Below are 15,427 nucleotides of genomic sequence, written 5' to 3'. Positions count from 1 at the left end.
CATGGATCCTCTGCGCTTTTTTGCACTTTCGTTTCTCGTTCTTGCCTCTCCTTGCGCATTTATCCTCTGTTTTACGTGTGCGACGGAATGCATTCGAGTTAAGGGAGTTTTTGTAGAGAGGAATGGAAGAGCATAACTCGATGGTAGAACTGAAATAAAACGGAAGAGAATAAAAGTGAAACGAAGTAAATTCATGTAAAAGTTTACGCGAGTTAACGTGAAAGAAATAATTACTTTTATCGGGTCTTTTTCTTCTGAAGTATCTATCGAGTTGGTCAGAAAATTCTCTATTCGTTCATCTTTATTCATCTTATTAATACCATCTTTATAATACCATCTTTATCCTGTTCAAGGATTTACATACAGCTTGTGTTGTTAGAGCAACGGTATATAATTAGTTTAAAATTTTGATTTTTTTTTTTCTTTGTTATCAGGGAACAGTTATAAGATGAAATAACGGATGACATTTTAACTTCGTCTAATATACAATAAATAATAAAGATATAAAATTTATTTTTTGCATCTTGCCTTTTACATCAAACTAAAGCATATTTTAAAATTTACTAAATTTTTAATATATATTTCTTGGAATATTACTAAGTAAACATTTACCCACGGTAAATAAATGTTTACTCGATAAAAAAAATGATAGTTAAATTAATGATTTTCCTATCAAATAAATATATGTTTACATTTAATAACTATTTACTTAAAACTATTCAAACAAATATTTATAAAAATTTAGTATTTCTTTTAGTGTACGCACTGTTAGAATACATTGTAATTTGTAATGTATAGCTGCTGAAACGTTAGAAATTTATTTTTTACGTTACTGCCTATTTATTTTTTCCTCTTTTCTGTATAAAACAAAGGGATTTCGAACGAAATATCCAAGAACGTTGTAGGAGGATCAACTGTGGGCTGATGGGGTAAAAGTCCGATACAGGCTAACGTGTCTACGCAGACCAAAATGCGAAATATTTTGGTGATAAATACTCCGTAGATCGCAATCGGTATCTAAACAGCATCTCGACTAGTTTACACGACGTTGAAACGCGCACGTCGCGTTGCTTACGCCGATGGTCTTGCTCGGGGTCGGTCCCCCTCCAGATCGCGGGTCCGCGTCGGAGAAGACATTCACCTCGAGGAGAGCCAACTCCCAGCCGGATAGCCAGCTAGGCATCGTTACCTGCAGCTACGCGTTTCTCGTGTCCCAGCCTCGCTCGAGCGAGTCACTTTTACGCGCTGGTCAGTGCGCACTGCAATCCGCACGGCGGTAGCACGCTCTCACGTTGGTGCATTATTCACCACCGTTCGGACTATCATTTTGCGGAGTTGCGGAAGATTATAAAAAACGTGTGCGAGTGCGGGTGGGTTTCCTTTGTTAAGGTGCACGGCGTTCTCCAAGTCACGGACACGGTCAAGTGCGCGACGGATGGATCCGGTGACAGTTCTGCGCCTCGGTATCTTCGTATCCCCTTGAATGTTATTTATCACTTTTAATATCTTGTGAAATACTCGTACGTTTCTTTGATAATATTTATATTGCGATACCGATTGTTACGATTAATTTGGAAAATAGCTCGTACAGTATAGATTTCATCTGACATCTTGAGAACGTCTTTAGGACGTAAGGCGGCGTCTTTAGAACGTCCTTAGGACGTCTCTCGGATGTGTGTGCTGTATAGAAATAAACAATTGTTATTTTGGGATAATACGCGACGTTGCGTAAATTGCAATGAAAAATATGTATCACATTTTGAAAGAAATAATTTCAGGATCCTTTTACTTAATTCTGCAGAGCTCCGCAGATGTTACTTGAGGAATGTAACTGTGGGTAACCGAAAGTAATACCGATTCTCAAGATGCTTCCATCTGATTGCGTTTTGGATATATCCAACGTGTTTCACTCCACCTCGGTAGTGATCGAAGGAACCTGTCTCAATAAATCCGAACCTACCGCAGTGCTTAGAGATGTATCAGCTCGCGTCCACGGCGGGGAAGTCCTGGCTATTCTAGGATCAAAAGGTTCCGGCAAACGAGCGCTTCTCGATGTTATCGGTGAATATTTCTGATCATTCTCTCCCCCCAGTATTGTATTGTAGCGTTTCGCGAAATTGCAAACAATGTAGCGCGTAAATCGCTTTTAATCAGATCTTTGTAATTTTTTTAATGAAATTTATCATGGCCAGTCTTTTCTATTATACACGAGAAGAACAGTTTTGTTGAAGTGTCTGAAAATTTAACTACGAAACATTCAGCTACGGGTCTGAAAATAATTTTGTTGGATTAGCAAAATAATTATGCAGACTCGTTGCTAGAATATTAAAACTTTTTTAATTTCCTACAAATTCATTTTTATGATCCAGCAAAATTATTTTCGGATCTGTATATATATCTATCTAAATTTTTAGATACTTCAGCAATTGTTCTTCCCATGTATATCTGACAGATTTTGCCGTCACGCCATGATGAAAAAGTTCTTATAAAAGTATTTCGTAGTTAAAAATTGTATTTAAAAAAAATTAAAAAAAACAAAGAAAAAATGGATGGTAACAATGTCCCAGAATATTCGGCGTATTAATTAAATATGAAATAACTGAAAATTTCTACTAGCTGGAAGAGCGGAGGGCGAGACGAGGGGACGAGTTACCCTGAACGGCAACCTGCTGACTCCGGAGTTGTTCCGGCGTCATGGCGGTTACGTGGCTCACAGGTGTCACCTGCTGCCGAGTTTGACGGTACGCCAGACCCTGATGTACGCCACGTGGCTCGCCAATCTGAACAATCGCGAGGCCCGAGTGCGACAGACCCTCGCCGACCTGGCCCTCTCGCAGGTCGCCAACCGATCGGTGAACGATCTCACCAGGCCGGAATATCGGCGGCTGATGCTGGGAGTGCAACTTGCTAAAGATCCGACTCTGTTGTTGTTGGACGAGCCAACCTGGGACACCGATCCTCTCAACACATATCTCATCGTCTCGATGCTGTGGTCTTACGCCACCAGACGCGGCTCCATTGTCGTCCTCACTATGGAAACACCTAGGTCTGACGTGCTACCGTTTGTTAGTCGCGTAACGTTGCTGTGCCTGGGTGCGGTAGTTTATTCTGGACCCACCAGGAGCATGTTAGATTATTTTACCTACATCGGCTTCCCATGTCCAGAACTGGAAAATCCGTTGATGTATTACCGTAAGTAATACCGCATGAAACAACGTTATTCTCCTCCCTTCCTCTCTCTCTCTCTCTCTCTCTCTCTCACTCTTTTCTCCTTTTTCTCTCCTTATGATTATCATTTCGTTTAGAAAATTGTATTCATTTTATTTCAACAATCTTTATTATTTTCCGAGTCCCTTAGAACGTTTTAAAGAAGTAACTAATTTAAATAATGACGAAGATATTTAAAGAAGATTAATTAGAATAAATTAATAAATCAGAATTTCGTCGTTTTTTTTCAGTATGCTTGTCGACTGTCGATCGTCGCTCTAGAGATCGTTTTCTCGAGTCTAACCAGCAGATATCGGTCTTGGTTGAGAAATTCAAGGTGGATGGAGTGCTTTACATGAAAGAAGGACCGCAAGTGCCTCACAATATGAAGGATACGACTCTTGGTATTATGCACAAGGGCTTAGGACGTGGAATTAAACCCGGATGCTTCTCGACTCTTTTGGCGCTATATTTGTGAGTTTCCTGAATTATAATGATTTATGAAAATGCAGCATCACATTAGTTGAACAAAATTAAAGCTTAACTAGCGTAACAAATTTTTCAAAGCCAATTTTTCTTCGGAAAAGATTTTACTGACAATTATTAATTGAAAATCTTTTAACATTCGATGACATTATATTGGCGTCACATATGTTTTGAAAGTAAATTATTTTCGAGCTGATTCTAAAGTCTGTCGGCAAAATTAAGATCAATCGTTTTAGGGTAACTTATTAATCATTATTATATTTAGACGAAGTATGGCGGCTACATTCTCGTTCAATAAGATCGGCCTGGGACACTTTGCTGCTCGTTTGCTGCTACTGCCATTCGTCGTTGCTCTAATGAGTATACTGTATTCACATTCAAGTCCCGTACAATCAAGAATCTTCTTGCAAACCGGCGGCTTGATCTTCAATGTCTTGACGTTATTTTACGTAGCCGGAATAGTCGCGACATCCCTTTTGTGTAAGTCAAAAAGGCAAATTAATTTTAAAAAAAATAAATAGATAATAAGCAGCTTTCCAATCATGAATCTCTAATCTTCAATCTTAGAGATATTTAAATAATTTTTAATGTTTGTCAAATTTATTTATTTTATTCATATCGCTATTTCGAAATATGTTGAAGTGCATTTTTCTTCAGATTCACATTTGGTATTTAATTACATAAAGATTGATACAGTTCCAGGTTTTCGCGCAAGATATTACCAAGAGAAACGAGAGGGTCTCTACGGCGGCGCGATGTTCTTGACCGCGTACACCATGCTGAGTCTTCCATTGAGTTTCATATCAACGCTGATAACGATCGGGATTTTGATTCCCATTTTGGACCTGGACCTCACCTCGTGGGCGTACGCTTCCGGCATTCTGTGGTCCAGTTACGTAGCAGCCGAGCAAGTGACGGTAGCTGTACTAATGGTGGTCGGTAGACCCATAACCGGTGCCATTACAGTACTGTACATGACCCTGTTATCTTTGGTAGTTGCGTCAGGTGCGATTCGTAGCTTGAAGAACTTGCCCTATTGGTTGGCGATGGTGACGACCGCATTACCAACGAGATATGCATCTCTTGCGTTGAACCAGTTGGTGATCAATTCCTCCAGTTTATCCTATTTACGCTACAACGAGAGTTTCACCTGTACACCCGGACAGGTATCCGAGCTTTGCAGGTACCCCGATGGCAAAACTTATCTGATAGAACGTTTCACTAGAGAAGGCGAAAATATCATCGAGGTGTTAGATGTAAATCTGAATCTGCTGATCTCCTTAGCGTTTGCCGTCGGACTTATTATATTGAATAGCGTTTTGTATCTGTTGCCACTACCTGCCAGAGTGAAGGCAAAATTCAGAGAATGATGGATTGTTGAACGTAGGCTTCTGAATAGTTGCGGCGGCCATGTTGGAAATCGTCATAGGCGAGAAATATACGTTAATTTATGTTGCATGCTATTTGTAAATAAAGACAATCTGGCCAAATCTAAATGACGAGATCGCTTTAAAATATTTGTAAAAATGAGCAAAAATTGTCTTTTCCTCCCTTGATAGTCAGTAAATGGTCGTAAAAAGCACGTAAAGCCTAAATTTGGGCAGAACGTATAAAATTCCAAAATAAGTATTGTTTCTGCCCATTTTTAGGACTTTCATAAGTATAGCGCGCCGTCTAATTCTGACACTGGCTGAGTATTCAAAAGTTAAAAGAGGACTTGAAAGAGCACGTCTAGTATTATATAATAATTATCAATATATTCTATATTATTATTATTCTTCATTATAAGATAATAATTATGACAGGAGAAATTTAATTTTTTAGCAATTCGAAAAACATAGGCATACTGAAAATTTTGATAGTTTTATAGAGATTGCCAAGTTGCAAGACCAAGTAAAAGTAATGCAACTTGAGATTAATGTCTTAAAAAAATATATTTAAAAGACTAAGACTCAGTTGCACCAATGTCACTTTGACTTTAAGCGAGACTTAAAATTCTATCTGTCTCGTTTTAAAGTCAAAAAGAGACAGAAAGAGTTTTAAGCCTCACTTAAAATCAAAGTAACTTTGGTACAATCGGGCCTAAGAGAAAAAGCAACTGAAGTTTCTGAATACTTTTCCTCAAATGCTGAATTTTGAGAAAACACATTCAGAAACTTCAGTTGCGTTTTCTTAGTCTCTTATAAGACCAGGTTGCACCAATGTTGCTTTGATTTTAAGCGAGACTTATTAAAACTCTCTCTGTTCCTGTCTCTTTTCGATTTTAAAACAAGATAGACAAAACATTTAAAACATTTTTATTTATTTCTTATCTTTTATTTTTATTATATACTTTCTTCGATTTTATTTTTTTTTCTTTATTTGTATTTTATTCTTTTAATTAGATGACTATTTTTAAAATCGAATTGTGCTGACTCTTACTTTACCCTTTATTTATGCTTATTTATTTTAAGATAGACAGAGTTATAAGTTTCGCTTAGAATTAAAGTAATATTGACGCAACCGGGCGGCTTTTTAAAGAGAATATATTCCTCTAGATGTCCCCTTGGGGTTTGATTTTTCGACCCCATTTGAGGGATCACAGTACCATGCGTATCAATTTTTAGCTTTTCAGCCTCTTCGGGGAGCAGAAGTTCGCTTTATGTTTTGCATTTGCACTTCTTAGAGTTTGTCAACACTCGATGGGGACTCGAGAGCGTTAAAACTACAGTTTAATACTGAATCCAAATAGCGAACGCGAAAAATCAATCACGTATGCGGGACACAGGTAAGATCGAACCCGGATCTACAGATCACGAGTCAATCGCACCGAGCAGCAAGCCACTCGGTGCCCCAAAAAATTTAGTTATGAATGTAGCTGTAAAGGAAATTGTTCATCATGGATATGTAGTTGTATAAGGAAGAATAATAAGTGTAAATGTGATGATGATAAAGCATGTCAAAATCAGATAGACATATTAATAAGAAAACAAGAAAAATTTTTAATTGTCTAGCTGGATCTTAATAGTGCTTTTGTATAATTTTATGTGAATTTATTGATCTGTTTTCTGTTCCTGCACTAGACTGTTCTAGAACTCTCTTTCTCGTTTTCGACAAATATCAAACGTATATCTATCTCATTTTAAGTTCTAAAAGTGTACACTAGTTCAGCCACGAAAAACAGAATTCTTATGTGATCGTCATATTTAACGTTGAGTGAAGTTCGAATATTCGGATTTGGCGCCGACTAAATAACGTATGTATTACATTTATTTAATTTAAATTCCGAATGTATATAAAAATTGTAAATAACATTAGAATTAGGATATCGATCAAAGAAAAAAACGCATATCAAAAATATTAAAAACTTTTATTTCACAAGAAATGTTACAAAATCATTTTGTTTATCTAGTATCATAATGCTAATTAGTATATATAATATTTCTTTGCAAACATATCATAATCGTTTTGATAATTTACAACAAATAGGAATATATGTACATTTAAAAAATGTATTAATTGTTTTGTACAATATAATACAGTTAATGTATAATAATGAATCAAGCATCAGTCGTAATGTGTGTGTTTACTTAATAATTAAAACGTTACAATATATTACGAAAAATACAAATCAGAAAAAAACGAATATATCAACAGAAACATAATTATGCAATATAATTATGTATAATCAATAGCTCTATTTATTTGTTAAATTGCATATTTATAATTTAAAATGTATTAAAAATTATTTTCAGGCATTGTAACATTGAAGTATCATATTGCATATCACACTTGTGAAATATATTACAACTTATAAATCTTCGTCTGTAACTTGTCCCATTTCCTTAAGATCGTCGGCAACACTGAATTCACAGTTCGTTGAACTGATGACCTGACTAATATCGACATTATGTGCGATCTCAATAAGCTTTAATCCTTCTCCTTTCACTACTTCAAATACTCCGAGCTCTGTGATAATTAAATCTACACATTGCTGACCTGTAAAGAACAAAAGTTATTACATAAAATAACTAGAAATAATACAGAAATATTAGAAAACAATTACTTTTAAAGTATATTAATTAACATTAAATTATTTTCTTATTTTACGCGTAGGCAAAATTAAAAAAAAATTGAAGTATCACCGGTTCTTACCTGTGACAGGCAAAGTGCAATTCTTCAAAATTTTTGAATTTCCGTCACGAGCTGTATGTTCCATTGTTACCACTACCTTCGTGCTCTCTGCGGAAACAAGATCCATGGCACCACCCATACCTTTTACCATCGTGCCCGGTATCATCCAGTTAGCTAAATCTCCGTTCTCCGACACTTGCATGCCTCCAAGAATAGTCAGATCAATATGACCTCTGTATGTGTAAAAAAATATAATTATTAAACTTGTTTACTTTGAATATATCCTAATATTTGTTGTGAAAGGAATTGCTAATAATTAATCTATCTTGTATATAAATAATTATATACAAACCCTCGAATCATTCCGAAGCTCTCATCACTACTAAAGAAAGCAGCGCCGGGCAAAACAGTTACAGTTTCTTTTCCAGCATTAATAAGATCCGCGTCAACGTCATCTTCATCCGGAACAGGACCCAATCCAAGAATACCATTTTCTGATTGCAATGTCACTTTTACACCCTTCGGGATATAGTTACTAGCAAGCATAGGCATACCGATTCCCAAATTTGCTGCAAAAATTTTCATTATTTCATTCAAAATCTCTCAGAGATCTCTCATCATCTATATCTCCAATTCAACTGTTTAACAAGTTTATGTTTTAAACTTACCATACATTCCATCCTTAAATTCGAGGGCAGCGCGCCTGATAATCATATTCCTTGCTTTACTAGCTGGTGTCACTTTCTTAGGCTTTAGGGTTTGTTTCGTCGAACGTTTCTGCAGAAAAAAAATTATATTCATAAAACATTTACATAAATTATATATAATTAACGTAAATAAGCGCCAACCTCAATCCGTTTTTCATAAAATGGCCCCTTCACAATTCTGTCTACGAAAATACCAGGTAAATGAATGTGATCAGGATTTAATTGGCCAAGTTCCACAATCTCCTCCACTTCGACGATTGCTACTTTGGCTGCCTTGCACATCACAGGGTTGAAGTTCCTCGCCGATTTCCGGAAAATTAGATTGCCGGCAGTATCGGCCTTCCACGCTTTCACGAGCGCAAAGTCGCCAGTGATGGCGGTTTCCAAAACGTAATTCCGTCCATCAAACTGATTCACGTTCCTCGGCTCACCCGATATCTCGGCATTACCGTTCTTATCGTATTTTACGATGACGTTGCCCTCCTGTACGATGGTACCAAAAGCTGTAGGGGTATAGAAAGCTGGAATGCCAGCACCACCTGCTCTTACACGTTCCGCCAAAGTGCCCTAAGTAAGTAATAATCGTTATTCGACTTGTAACAATTTACGAGATTTATGACATAGTTTTTCTTGTTTTTAAAGCATTACCTGTGGTGTTAATTCAACCTCCAATTGGCCACTAAGATACTGCCTTTCAAATTCAGGATTTTCACCCACATACGATGCAATCATCCTTTTGACCCTGTGCTCCTTCAGCAATATACCCAGCCCAAAGTCTTCTACCCCAGCATTATTCGAAACTAACGTTAGATCTTTTGAGCCCTTTTTTAATATAGCTGCTATTAAATTCTCTGGAATGCCACAGAGACCAAATCCACCAACCAAAAGTTTGGCTCCATCATGTACATCAGACACAGCTTCCTCTATATTTTTGAAGATTTTACCATTTCCTACTGGTGTTTTCAGCTTTTCAATCTCCTGCTCCACTTCTGGGATATCAGCTTTGATGGAGAAATTAACTGTGCATATCTGTTAAATGAAATTTAAATTAGATCTGCCTCAACAATATTTTAAAATGTACCTTCAAAAATTAAAGAATGCACTGTACTAATAGTTGCAAAAATGAGAAATAAAATATATATTCAGAGATGCGAAAGTGTATAAAAATATTTTTAAAAATTGACGATTTACATTAAAATAACAAATCATTAAACAAATAGCAGTTTCTTAAAACAAGCAATTATACGGCAAAGATGTAACTGCACAATTTAAATTTATTTAAAATGTATATATTGCAGACAGTTAATTATATTGCAACATCGGAAACAAATAGAGAAATAAGATAACTCTTTCAGGCGTAGGTTATACGTACGTCTGATAACACAACGACAGCTGTTTACGCACCCGTGATACTTTTATGGCACCCCGGGGGCCGCTGTTCCAACGTAGAAATACACCGCTGACCCCTCTCAATGCGAATGCCATGGTCACCGTATGCTAAACGCACAATTATTATTCGTAAGACGTATATAAGTCCGTCGAAGGTTAAGCTCGAGACTTAACGCTATCCTGCTCCGATATTACTTCATCAATTCTTCCCGGAATATCTTATTATTTGTCTTGATTGTGTATCCTCCGTTTTTTTTTCGTTGTAATCAGTCTCGATGTGCCAAAATACCGTCTCGCAATAATTGTTAAGGAACTTCGCGCCGCGGAAATCTGCGAAACCTAACCTCTTATCAACAGTTCACGCACGGAGGTGCGGATGGTGACTGGACAGAACAGAACGCGCGCCGACATTTCAATTTAAAACCATGTGATCAGGAACGTATTAATCTGTATTAAAGCTCAAGAAATTGGGACTGTGACTCACATGATTGGATCGGAAATCGGAGTATAAGGAAAAAGTATAAAGAAAGCTCAAGGAATAGTTTTAAGAGGAGGAGATTTCGAGTTTAAAGCTCGCATTAGAACGCACTTATTAACAGCTGACGATGTCAGCGTGCATTAGTATTTAATTTAAATTACGTAATTATACTTAGAATTTCAGAAATAAAATTTCACAAATTACTAGTGTTATTATCGACATTATTTTCGTAAACAATATATAATATATTAAGTATAAAATATTATTTTTGAGACAATATTAAGTTAATTAATTACTTTTTATCTATTAAATTATTTTTTATCAATTATAATTAGCCATGTTCTTCATTCTTTTTCTTTTTTGGGGCACGGAATCCTTCCAATGCAGGCCTTATCGTGAAATACGACTCTGGTAGAAAACGTGTTTATCGTGTTTACGCCGTTTTGTAGCGAGGACATCAGCTTTCAAACGGTTATGCAGCTATTAGATATTGATCTAAGAGAGAAACGATTTGATAGCACAACAAATACATATATCTTCTTACTTTTTTTAAATTGCATTTCTTAATATAAGATCTTTATACGATTTCTCAAGAATTATTTTGTCTACAATAGACAGACAATTAATTAATTCATTGTATAAAGATACACAAAAAAATGTCGTGGATCAACATTTGCAACATGAAAATAACTTCAAAAACTCTTATTTTTCGTATATTATATTATATAATATATTTAATCATATATATTATATTTAATATGTATAAGAATTTATAAAATACAATATCACATGTTTTTAATAAAAGCAAAATTGTTGAAATTCTTGCGTAATAATGCTAAAAAGAATTAGAGAGGTCCTCAGATAGAACACGGAGTCATAATTATATCACGGAACGTCATTTGATACCTAAAAATTGATTTATAAGTGACGAGTGAGGTCATGATGATATCCTCATGATTTCTGTGTTCTATTTAGGTCTGTTTTTTATACGTGTTTCAACAAAAGACTGATTCCTTCAAATATTTTTGTTATCTTAGATAGCGAGCATCAACCTTTACAATGGTGATATACATTCTATAAATAGTCATCAAGATGTTTGGTTTCATAATAAATATTTATTCGACGTGTGAAATCAATGAAAATCATGTCTTTATTATAAAGACTTTATTTCTCAAAAATGAATATAATAATTTCTCGCACTCTTATGATCACATCGCGTGAACTTAAATATGTATTAAAATATATATATTAATCCATTCTTATCACTATAACATCCGAATGCTCCTCGGGGAACATTAAAATGTCTTATAAGATATCAAAACGTTCTACAATTCTTGAGAGACTTCTTATGAAATAATTGAAAAGACAAGTTTGACGTCCTTGATTTTCAAACATACTTTATCAAACTTTATCTTCGAGATGTCTTCTAGACACGCCTGTTGCCTGGGTTGATACTAATGAATACTAATACGGCTCATGTCAGAATAATATTATTGATATCGCGCGATACCAACGCAATAACGTCATTTGATAATGCCAATCAGCATGTTTACGCTGTCGTTCGAATGATTAATATTATAGTAGTCACTAACAGATATTTTCCGCGTCTTTTTTTTATAGGGACATCGATATCGATTTGAATGAACAGAATTGTTTCGTTATAACAAGGAAATTAAGATCGGTGCTTTAATACAAAAGAAGATGAAGAATTTACAATAATAAATTCTTTTTTAATACAATTCTTTAAGATAATATCTTTCGAATAATATCGAAAATATTGTCATTAATTTTCTGCGCAATCTATAAAGGATTACCTTTCATTGTCCTCTATTTTCCAATTTGACTTGCTACGCTCTTGCCATATGACACAGTGTATGATATGATTATTACGGAGTATATTGTAGATTTTAGCCTACATCTTCGTCACACATCTAGAATCGAATACGCCAACAGCTCGATTCGCATTTGAGGAACATCGTAAATCAAATTATTCGTTGATTACGTTCAGCAGAAAAAGCAGCTTTACAACTGTTGTAAAATTAATTCTTTAATTTTTGTTCTTAGTTCCTCACACTGGAGCTAAATGTATAAATCAATCATATTAAAGAATTGTGCAAAAGCTGCTTTTTCTGCTGAACGTAGCTATTTTTTTAATAAAAATGTTCAGAGAGAAATGTAATCACGATTGACGCTAAACGCGCGCCCACGGCCTCTGGATTACGGTAACACGAGAATGAACGAATGTTATCTTCTTCAATCGGAAAAACATTTGGTTCACAGATAATTTCATCGCTTCATCATTCGACATTTGGAGTTGTCATTACATCGTCGATCCTCACGTCATCGATGCCGGCCCGCTCTGGCATCCGTCACAGCGCCCCACAATTCGATCACAAAATCGTCAGTAAAACCGAAGTCCTCCAAGTCGGAGTTGTCTATCGCTTCGGCAAAGTCTATACTGTTGCATTTACCCTCGGCAAGTTCCCAGATTTGTGTCGCTGTAAAAAAAAATAAATTAAAAATAAATCAGACAACAATCGAATATCGATCTTAAAAAAAAAAAGATCTCAAAAATTCATTAATAAAACTACACTGGAAAAGTCTTGTTGTCGCATATTAATTGGAATTCTCGTAGATCAGAATGTATATACAGAAACGTATAAATTAGACACTTACAGTTAAATCTATCAAACGTTCTAATCGAGATAATTAAAAATTCAATTGACGATAACCAGAATTCTATAATAATTCATATAATCAGAATTCGTTTTATACTTCTTGTTTGTACAACCAAAACATTTTTTTAATGTGTATATGTTTATTTATATTGTTACCTATATGCTAATATTCTCCAGGAACACCTAAAAGTTAACAAAAAATCAAAATGATTTTATTTTTATTCTTAACGTCAATAAACAGTTAAATTTTGTAACCAAAAATCATCATGGTTTTAATTTTCATGTCGTTGAAATAAAATCATTTCGATTTTCTCTTGACTTGGTGTGTTCCTTAAGTTGAACTTACCTAACTCCGTATCGGAGATGCCCATGAAGCTTTCCAAGATAGTGTTAATCTTCTCGACGCCTATCGCAGCGGCATCATCAATCTACGCAAATATTTACTTTAATTATCGCTCAATGTGCTCAACTATTCATTCAACTGGGAAAAGCGGTATATCAAAGTATAGTATAAATAAATATATAATATCAAAGTGTGTGTGTGTATGTGATATCCAGATAATTCAAATATCTCATAACACAGGAAATTAGCACTTGTTTTACTCATCATTTTTTAGGATTAATATTATCAGAGAAACGTCACTCTCGATGAACTATTTATTTATCTCTCCCTTCGCCACTTCAATCTGCCATCGTTTCTATTTTACACACCTGCTCTACGATATGTGCGCTACCGTCAGCTTTGAATCTCAAGGTCTCCTTGCCGGATCCATAGCCAGGCTTTTTTCCTTTTTTGAGATCACCACGCGGTCCGATGCTACCAAAGCCGTTCTTCTGCGGCTCCACCAGCCTCAGCGTGAACGTTGAACCCTTCGGTATATCCTTCAGCATCTTTGCCACCTCAAAATGCCGTCTGCCGACGAGGCTGGTCGAGTCAATCCTCTCGATATGATCGCCCACTTCGATCACCTTTATCCTGTCGATCACAGAACCCTCCTTTATACGTTTTATGAAAGCGTAGCCGGCACCGTTATCAGTGATCGTCAAGCCCAAAGCGTCATCCGTTTTCACCAACTCGATTTCTTTCGGTTGGCCTGCAACCGAAAATGCATTAATTATTTTTTATCTGCTTCATGCAACCTGTGCTTTCTAATTGCAGGAAAGTATAATGCATAGTAACCTTTCTTATGTGCGAATATGAAGTCGCCCACACCGATTTGCCCGCCTAATAGCTCCGTCATGTCCACTTTGTGCGTGTTGAGCGTGCAAAAAAGAATCTGAAATGTCAAATCTTATTTTATTTTTAACATTTGAGCACTATAATATCCTTATTTTTCCACCATCTCTCAGATTTTACAAAGTCTTCTATTTAAGTCGTTCATCTTTTTGTATATTATTAACCCCTTTTCATATTTCGGGTCTTTAAAGAAACACCAATATTTTGATTGTGAATTTTGGCAAATAAATTTAAATCCGTAAAATATAATCCGACTCCTATGATGGTAAAAACTTGTTAAAACTTCGACTAGAATTGTTTCAGATTTTTATATAATCCGAAACAATAAAAAATACGCTCTGTTTCTCGAAGAAGACCTTGATTGTTGATAGAAGAGTTTATGTTTATGTTATGTCTTCCGGCGGAAGATTAAATATATTTTTATTAAAAATATCATCTTAGCTCTAGATTTAATACTATTCCTTCATGACGATTTAACTAACTTAAACAAACTTGATGTCTGATTTAAATCTTACTGCAAACATTCCGTAAAATTTAAATTACATCCAGATTTATTTTTCTAATTCCCTTCAATTCATCATAGCTACGATGACTTATTTAGCTTAGAGATTGCGAGAGAGAAGCTAGATCCCTCACGTTTCAAGCGACCCATAACGAGTCGACGAGCGACCTGGTTACATCGCGACGACCGCGTTTATACGATGAATTACACGTGGCTCTCTCCTCTTTCTCTCTCGTCTAGTCGAGACATATCCGCCAGGTCGACGAGAGAGAGGCCACGGTCCGTGACCGGCGCTTCCTGCGTCCGGTGTCGTTTCTCCCTACGTGGGACGCTTCGCGTTGGAAAACCAAGCCGTTTCCACTCCGAGCAGCTCCATTACCATTAAGTCTGACGGCACCGTCCCGCGTTGCCGATTTCTCCAAATGTAAAGGACTCGCGTAATTTTGCCTACATTTCGCAGCATTTCGCGGATTCTTACATATACTTTAACACCTTTAGAAAGTATTTAAAGTAAAGTTATGTATTAAAAAAAGGAAAGAATAGAGTCTATTATTTTAGCGAATTGTTCCTAATGTAATTTCAAAGTAAAGAAATGCAAGACCCGAATGACCCAAGTATGTATCACATACA

The 15,427-nt window shown here is 35.8% G+C and overlaps 3 protein-coding genes across 4 annotated transcripts in view; 1 reads left to right on the top strand and 2 right to left on the bottom strand.

The window, feature by feature from the left end:
* The first annotated feature begins 1,247 nt into the window (after window positions 1-1,247).
* Window positions 1,248-5,418, top strand: LOC108747359 (ATP-binding cassette sub-family G member 5). The gene is made up of 6 exons (XM_018484779.1): window positions 1,248-1,520; window positions 1,802-2,061; window positions 2,617-3,192; window positions 3,459-3,681; window positions 3,959-4,173; window positions 4,390-5,418. The coding sequence occupies exons 2-6, from the start codon at window positions 1,866-1,868 to the stop codon at window positions 5,061-5,063; spliced, it is 1,884 nt and encodes a 627-aa protein (XP_018340281.1). The 5' UTR covers window positions 1,248-1,520; window positions 1,802-1,865; the 3' UTR covers window positions 5,064-5,418.
* Window positions 5,419-7,372: 1,954 nt separating this feature from the next.
* On the bottom strand, window positions 7,373-10,402 carry LOC108747325 (succinyl-CoA:3-ketoacid coenzyme A transferase 1, mitochondrial). The gene is made up of 7 exons (XM_018484719.1): window positions 9,918-10,402; window positions 9,162-9,542; window positions 8,655-9,080; window positions 8,475-8,583; window positions 8,159-8,375; window positions 7,828-8,039; window positions 7,373-7,671 (listed from the first exon to the last, which is right to left on the bottom strand). Exons 1-7 carry the CDS (start codon window positions 9,996-9,998, stop codon window positions 7,484-7,486), a joined length of 1,614 nt encoding a protein of 537 aa, XP_018340221.1. The 5' UTR covers window positions 9,999-10,402; the 3' UTR covers window positions 7,373-7,483.
* A 2,145-nt stretch (window positions 10,403-12,547) lies between these two features.
* Window positions 12,548-15,427, bottom strand: part of LOC108747329 (PDZ domain-containing protein GIPC3) — a 10,897-nt gene continuing 8,017 nt past the window's right edge. For both annotated transcript variants that reach the window (XM_018484725.1, XM_018484724.1), the window contains exons 3-6: window positions 14,239-14,335; window positions 13,770-14,152; window positions 13,405-13,486; window positions 12,548-12,878 (exon numbers count right to left, since the gene is read on the bottom strand). In XM_018484725.1, coding sequence (XP_018340227.1) covers window positions 12,721-12,878; window positions 13,405-13,486; window positions 13,770-14,152; window positions 14,239-14,335 — 720 coding nt within the window. In that variant the 3' untranslated portion in view covers window positions 12,548-12,720. The remainder of the gene's footprint in view (window positions 12,879-13,404; window positions 13,487-13,769; window positions 14,153-14,238; window positions 14,336-15,427) is intronic.

The sequence above is a fragment of the Trachymyrmex septentrionalis genome, unplaced genomic scaffold, assembly GCF_001594115.1.
Source record: "Trachymyrmex septentrionalis isolate Tsep2-gDNA-1 unplaced genomic scaffold, Tsep1.0 scaffold2, whole genome shotgun sequence".
Lineage (NCBI taxonomy): Eukaryota > Metazoa > Arthropoda > Insecta > Hymenoptera > Formicidae > Trachymyrmex > Trachymyrmex septentrionalis.
Note: the sequence above shows the minus strand (reverse complement) of the source record. Positions and strands in the feature narration are given on the sequence as shown.